Source organism: Nelumbo lutea, chromosome 1 (genome assembly GCF_056320005.1).
Source record: "Nelumbo lutea isolate HS-2025 chromosome 1, American lotus-T2T, whole genome shotgun sequence".
Lineage (NCBI taxonomy): Eukaryota > Viridiplantae > Streptophyta > Magnoliopsida > Proteales > Nelumbonaceae > Nelumbo > Nelumbo lutea.
The window spans coordinates 132,974,600-132,982,528 of NC_142684.1; the positions used below are offsets into that span (position 1 = coordinate 132,974,600).

At 33.2% G+C, this 7,929-nt stretch overlaps 1 protein-coding gene across 1 annotated transcript; it reads right to left on the reverse strand.

The window, feature by feature from the left end:
* Positions 1 to 2,839: 2,839 nt before the first annotated feature.
* Positions 2,840 to 3,552, reverse strand: LOC148877669 (taximin). The gene is made up of 2 exons (XM_088942285.1): positions 3,350 to 3,552; positions 2,840 to 3,102 (listed from the first exon to the last, which is right to left on the reverse strand). Exons 1-2 carry the CDS (start codon positions 3,445 to 3,447, stop codon positions 2,979 to 2,981), a joined length of 222 nt encoding a protein of 73 aa, XP_088798411.1. The 5' UTR covers positions 3,448 to 3,552; the 3' UTR covers positions 2,840 to 2,978.
* Between the last annotated feature and the right edge of the window lie 4,377 nt (positions 3,553 to 7,929).

Sequence of the window (7,929 nt, forward strand, 5' to 3'; positions counted from 1 at the left end):
GCCTCCTTTGGGATCCTTAAGAGGTTAGGCCAGACATGGCCCATGGCATTAGTCGAGGCGGGCCTGAACCGGGCTTTAGGTTAGGCCATAAGAGGCATATTTTTTTAAAAGAATTGAAAAAATAGTAAATTTTCTTTAAATAAATGAATAAAATAGACAAAAAATTCTTAAAATTTTATTTTATATGAAATTTGATGTATAATAAAATTGAAAATAAAAATTTACATATTAATGTATTATATATATTTTATATTATTATATAATTATTACATATATATTATATAAATGTATTATTGTTATTATTATTATTATTATTATTATTATTATTATTATTATTATTATTAAATTTTGTATTCCATTTCTATGATAAATAAACATAATTTTTATTTTAACAATTATTTTTATTTAATATGATGAACATATAACATTAAAAATGTTCACAAATGTTTTTTGACAAAATTCTGTATTTTTTTTATTTTTCTATTCTATCTTTTTTAAATATTTATTATTCAATTATCACATCATGTGTTTCTTTGAAAAGTTGGATTGACCCACCGTCAAGATAAGAAAATAGCTTTGCTTTCGGATTAGTTTTAAATTATATATTTCATCTACATTATATAAATATTTTTTTCTTATCACACTTAATTTTTGTTTGACATAATTAATATATATATATATATATATATATATATTCATTCTTTTGATTACTTGTATTTTTTTTTTATTTTTTAAAGGTTTTCTTATTTAACCGTCATATCATCGATTAATCCATTTGACCTAAACCACCAAAATACCACTCGAAAAGGAAAATATTTTGACTTCTAAGTTGACATTGAGTTTTATATTAGATTTCCATCATTGATAAAATTATTTCTTATGTATAATACTTATTTTTGTTCAAATAATGAATGTATAATATTAGAGATGTATCCAATATTTTATTTTTTATAAACATATAACATTAGATGCATAACCAAATTTTGTGTTCTTTTTTAACTTTTATGATTCTTTATATTTTTCTATTTTAAAAAATTTTATCATTTGACTATGACATCATTTCATTTCTAGGTTGATTTTAAGTTTGGCATTCTATTTTCATCGTTAATAAAAATACTTCTTACATTTTATACTTATTTTTGTTTAGTATAATGAATATACAATATTAGAGATATGCCTATTTTTTATTTTTGTATTATATATCTTATTATTTAAATTATTTATTATTTAATTCTGGCATTATTTATTAATCCATTTGACCCCAAATGGTTGAATTGCTTACCCACCACCAAGAGGGAAGAAAATGGTTTTGTTTTAAAATTACTTTTCAAAATATTTATTTTTATACTAAGAAAATTAATATTATGGATTTAATTAGTAGAATTTAATGATGAGAAAAATATATCTTAAATATAGGATTTAATGAGAGAATATAATTCATTACATATGAGATTTAATGAGAGAGAATAGGAAAATAGTTTTATTTCTAATTGGTTTTAAATTTTATATTCCATTTTCATCATTAATAAAAATATTTCTTATTTATCATACTTATTATGATTTAATATGTCTAATATATGATGTTAAAAAATGCTACTTTTTTTAATATATATATATATATATATATATATATATATATATATATATATTCATTTTATCTGTTTTTGAATTTTGTTATTTAATTGTGGCAATATGGATTGACCCATTTGACCCAAAATGCTTTAATTTCTCACCACCACCTAGATGAAAACACTATATTTTCTACGTAGATATTCAAAGTATAAGTTTTTATGTTATTGGAATTATTAATTTATCATGTATAGATTTAATTAATAGAATCTAATGATGAGAAGAAGTAAAAATCCCTTCAATATATAATTCAATGAAGGTAAATGAAAGTTAATAACTTAAATGTTGGATTTAATGAGAAAGAATTAAATGCATTGAATATCTTAAAATGAATTCTTTTCAATTCATTTAATACCAATAACCTATCTGTCCTTATTTTTAATTAATAAATTTAAATATAGAGGAATTAATTTTTTCTTTAGAAAATTCTAAAAGTATCTTGGGCTATTGATGCTTTTTAAAATAGTATAGATATAGATACTGGTTGAAATATTATCAAGTCTAATTGGATTGGGGTGGATCCATATTTAATGGATCATATATACAGATGGCCTTAACTGAATAACTGGATCAGATTTGAATTCAAATTTTGTTGAAATGATACAATTTTGCAGCCATACGATGCAATTCCTTCCTCCAACATTTTATTTTTGGATTTTAAATTTTAAACGTAACGAAACTAATTTATATAAGTTATTGTTGAGTAGTCTTCTGATAGCATGAGCATCTCTAAAATCCCAGCTTAAATCAGAAATGTTTTAGAAGTTTTGATCTACCAGGACAATGGTAGGGTTGCAAACGGGTAATCTGTGTCCGAATTATTCTGCCACCTATTTATTTGGTTTACATAAGAATTGGAAATTGGAGTAACTTGGAATGAGATTTTCATTCCCCAGGGTAAAATGGGAGAATGGCATTCTATTACGAATGAGAATTGGATTCTGATTCTGCCGAATGAAACAGTACAAATCGAAGTGAGTCATTCTGATTTGATTCCAATTCCAGATTTTTATTCCTACAACCCAAACGAGCCCTATTTTTAGTTGATTTTATCATTAATACAACGCTTTAATTATTTTCAGTTTGATCTATTAATGCTATTAAATTGCAATCCGAATTCAATTAAAAATCCGAGCATAGACAAGGATCTAAGTAGTAGTAGGTTCAATGTGATCCTGAATCGGGTCAATCTAACGAGAATTTCAAAAACTTTACAAGGTCAACAACTTTGAATTTGGATTAACCGACTAATAACACATTCAAATTACAAACAGATGAAGATGGAATGGATTTCCTGAAAGATGAAACAATTAAAAAGAATTATGACAACCAACCATCCATGATCAACATCAACAGGGAATTTGATGGGTAAACCATTTGATCACTTTAACGGGAAGTTTTATAAGGCTCACAGCCAAGTTCGCTAGTCCAGTAAAGCAGATGCAACAGGGGCACAAGCAACTCAACACAGTCCTGCCATTCAAAAATCAAAACGAAAAGCAATTAAAACCAGAAGTTCAAGTCTGGACCTAAAACAGAGGAACAAATAGAAAATGCAATGTGCAAGAAGCGCAGGATTTCTATGAAAATCTGATAGAGAGAAAAATAAATAAATAAATTTGTGGTTTTAGGTTTTTCAGTTTTTCCCCAGAAGGAGAAAATGTGATTGAAATCATGGAATATGAGAAGGAAAAATAATGGGAGAACGAGAAATGCTTACCCCAGAACCCATACAACTGCACCCAGGAGCGACAGAATCAAGGCAACGAGAGCGAAGGGCAACCCTATCAAGAAACCCAGAGGTCTGCAGTCTTCCATCGCCTCAAGAACTGAGAAGAAACGAGTCCTTCCTGAAGGATTTCTGTTTAAGGTGTGAGAGAGAGGGGATTCAGAATGGAGTTATAACCGCTTGTTTTCCCCTCGCAAACGAAGCCGGAAGCCCTACTTACTTCGACGCGGAGTATGTCATAAAGGATGTATTGACAAAAATAACCTTGTGGAAGAAAGAATGCGCTTCTAGAGGGAATGGGTATAATCGGTATATTGAAAAGCTAAGCGGGTTGCCATGATTGACCGACCCATTTGACGTTTGGCGTCTGCTTTCTTCTTAGAACTTTCTTCAAACGTGTTGTGGAAAAAATTGAGTTGACTTTCGGGTGGTTCATGGAGGAGATGGAGGGGACGCCAGGCCAGGACAGACGTAGCCAAATGTCGAGGCTCCTCGCTCGGTCTGGTCTCTCATCTCTGGTGTGTGAAAGGTTGTGAACTCTTCAGTCTTCTCGCTTCATTCTCAGAAGACTGAAATAAAAGTCTTCCTCTTCCTCCCATCGGCCTTTGCCCTCTGCTATCATCGGCGGCTGATATGTCATGTCATGCATGAGTCCAGATCTCCTGCCCACGAAAACCCTGCCCATATTTATTGCAATCACACATGAAGAAGAATATCTCATCCTCTGCATAGTATTATGCAAGGGGAGATCTTCCCAATTCAGGGGGTGGTGTATTGTGGGTAGGTATGAGCAATGTTCTCGTGGACAGGAGATCCGGAATTGTCATACATGGCCTGAGATTTTAATAATCTTGTGAAATTCAAACACAATTCTTGATTTGTATCTTGTAATAGAGAGTATCCATATTTTGAACCATGATCAATGATAAAATTGGATTTACTCCTTGTAGAGCGTGTTGGAAACATCTTTCCATAAATGATAAAAATCAAGCAAAGGAAATGTTCTCACTGCAGGACCGAAGGCATTGTGAGAAGCACATTCGGATTCCATCAATGAATGATCAAGCATTGCCATGTATTTTTACGAATTCATTTTTTTAAGACAAAGTGAGTTGGTTCAAACAGATGGCCCATTCTCATAACAAAAATTTTAAAAATTAAAAAATATAAATGGTTGAATGGATTGACAGTGATGGATTGATGGTTCGATTGTCTGGGTCAATGGATCATTGACCGACTCAACAGTTTTTGACCAATGACCAGGTTTGAAGTAAAATGGAACCGATTGCCTGGACAGTCCCCGAGCCAAATGGTGTGAATAGAAAATATCTCAGGCCTGATTGAACCGGAACTCATCTGACCCAACTCAAGAATTATGCTGGGCTTGGGCCGTAGTCGCAACAAAATTTGGAATGTAGTTGAATTGAGTGCTCCCGAAGTCCAACCCAATGCAAGGCTGGTATTTTGTACAAGGGTCTGTGGCTCTTGTGCGTACAGATTCTTCTGCTGGATGTGCTGTCTTTTAAGATGAAGTTTGGGATAAATAGATTGTACTCCCCCTCACAGAAATTTGAATAACATGAACCATGCGTGTTGAATTGGAAGATGATGTGTCAATTATAGACCAATCACCCCTCCAATAACTGAGTTACTGAGTTACTGAGTTATGGGTTGGCCCCATCCAGTGCCAAGACTCTACTGGGCTTTTAATTGAGGCTCCTATTCAGTGGAGAGGAAGTAGGGATGACAACGAGGTGGGTGGAGAGGGTTTTTTAAATTCTAGGCCCTGCCTGCCTCTCTAAACCTCCCAACATGTATCTGTTTCAAAAATTATAATGGGTTGGATTTTGAGAATTCAAACCCTTTCTGACCCTATTTCTCCACATTCAATGGTAGGACAGGTTGAATTTAGAATCTGCATCTAATTTACTATTATTTTTTGTTATATATAAACAATAAATAAGTAAAACAATACAAATAAATAACAAAATTTCTAATTATTTAATTAAAAATGTAAAAAAAATATAAAATATCAATTATCTTTCACATAAAATTCAAAATATTATTAAATTTAGCACCAAATATATAAAATTTATATGTTTTTCAACAATATACAGACTGTGAAGAGTTAGATTTAGCCTGATATCATATCCTACCTGTACTTATACGGGTTGTAAAATCCTAAAATCCATCCTCATCTTTTAAGCAAAAAAATCCATCCTATCGGAGCAGATCCATCATGTAGGATAGAAATTGCCAATCCTTAAGAGGAACTAATAACCTACGGTTGAATTCGATGGCGGGCCAGCTGTTAAGTTTTCAAGTTGCAGCTTTAATAGGAAATAGCTTCCTGATATAAGCTGCAAACCTGCAACCGGCAGCCCTAAGCATGATTGTTCTATCCACCGAGTCCGTTTGCTGCGTAACCTGCGTTGATTAAGCCTCTGAATAAAGCGTACATGGCTTTTCGGGGTTTTCACCAGACATAACTTCAAGTCTTCAACTCTGTGTGGGTTCTAACTTCTGACTTTCAAAGCCAGAAGCCCATTGTAAAAGCCCTCCCAAGTCCCAAACAGGCATTGGGCTGGGCTGCAAACTTCAAACATCAAAGTTTAGATCCGACTTTGTTTCAGACCTCGCTCTTCTAAGGTTTCCAAAGATTATTTGCTAATCGAGCAGACGGGTACAAATATGAAAGGCCGGGTTTAGGTTTGTATTTTGAAACAAGATTAGAAGAGTCAACCTTGGGCTTGTAAGGTTGAGGTTTAGCCCTGTCAATGGTTTGGGTTGACCTTATAGACCCAAACCTATCTGTCCTTAACGCAATCTCTAAGCCTACATTTTGAATCCGATGGATTTGTTTTACCTGCACAACCCTCTTATTTGAGAGAATTTCTTTATTTTTGGTAGGTTTTTATTTATTAGAATAGTGTTTGCCCCAATAAGTACTCGTTTGGGAGGACTGTAGTGCAGCGGCTTTCCACTGTCAATCAAAAAGAACATGGATTGAAGAATGAGAAATGATTCAAATACTCATAATTTATCAATAAATATAACACCAGAACCAAATGATGAGGTAACCGACCCCATACAGTTGGGACAAAGCTTAGATGATGATGATAATCTTTTTCTTTTGGTAGTCGATGATGATGATAATCATGAATGCAATGGATGCTACTTAGGGGTGCAAATGGATCTGATCAGAGATCTGATCTTATTTCTTCAAATTTGAATCACCCCTATTCAGATCTTTGGATTGGATTCGATAATAGGATTCGATCACATATTGGATTGGATTCAGATCACCTTCTATTCGATTCGATATATGTTATCTATATAATATATATATATATATATATATATTTATTTATTTATAAATATATTATTTATATTATATTTTTATAAATTTGTTAATTATTTAATTTTTATAAAAAAACATGTATATATATGATGAAAATAATTAAAAAAATACTTATATTTTTTATTTTTTCTTTATTTAAATTGATATCTTTTATCTTTTTCTTTTAATAATTTTTAAAGAAAACAAGTTGAACCGGATCAGATCTGAAGACCCGATTTACCAATAAGATTCGAATTCAGATCGAGGCCTATCAGATCCGATCGAATATTTGAATTGGATCAAGTTTGACATAAACGATATCAAATCAGATTCAAATATACCCTAATTCAGATCCAATCCAATCAGATCCGATCCATTTGCATCCCTAATGATAATTGTATCAACTACACTTATATGCCAATTGTAGTAATTTTTATTTCTACATTATTATATCATGTCTAACATTATTATATCAATTATCAAACTTACATTAGCATTTGGGTAACGCAGTATGAGTCAAACTTCGCCTACCTATGTATCTTAAAGGGATCCCCAGCAAAGTAATGTTAGACATGAAAAGAATGTCCGGCGGTAATCTTCGGAAGCTTTGCTCAGGATATTGCTTTACCTCCCACTTTTGCCGTGCAGCGGCCATGTCGTGTCGTCGGAGCCCTGAGAAAGAACCTTCTCGAGTCGAATCCGACAGAGCAGTACAACCAGAAAAAGAAAGAAGATATATTATGATATTAAGGTCTGTCTATAAAGCATTGCCCTTTGCTTTCTTGTTTGGAATATCTGTGAGTGTGCGTACATGAATGAGAGAGAGAGCTGTTCATCTATGTCAAGGCCATGAATAATGGGCACAAGACCTGATGAAGGAAGATTTGGCCCGTCCTCTCTATTATGTGATACGTGGCAGAAACAACAGCTCGGAAAAAGGGGCCAAGCCTAGGCGGGAACAAGGGGACACACTTCGCCGAACTGATCCTTGTAACAGCTCGGGATACACTTCGCCGAACTGACCCTTGTAACAGCTCGGGATACACTTCGCCGAACTGACCCACCTTGTAAAAGCTCGGGATAGACTTCGTCGAACTGCCACCTTGTAACAGCTCGGGATAGACTTCGCCGAACTGCCACCTTGTAACAGCTCGGGATACACTTCGCCGAACTGACCCACCTTGTAACAGCTCGGGATACACTTCGCCGAACTGACCCACCTTGTAACAGT

Coding starts and splice junctions, on each gene's coding strand:
- LOC148877669 (XM_088942285.1), bottom strand. CDS start 3,447: ATGGAAGACTGCAGACCTCTGGGTTTCTTGATAGGGTTGCCCTTCGCT. Junction 3,103..3,349: donor GCAGTTGTATGGGTTCTGGG/GTAAGCATTTCT, acceptor TTTGAATGGCAG/GACTGTGTTGAGTTGCTTGT.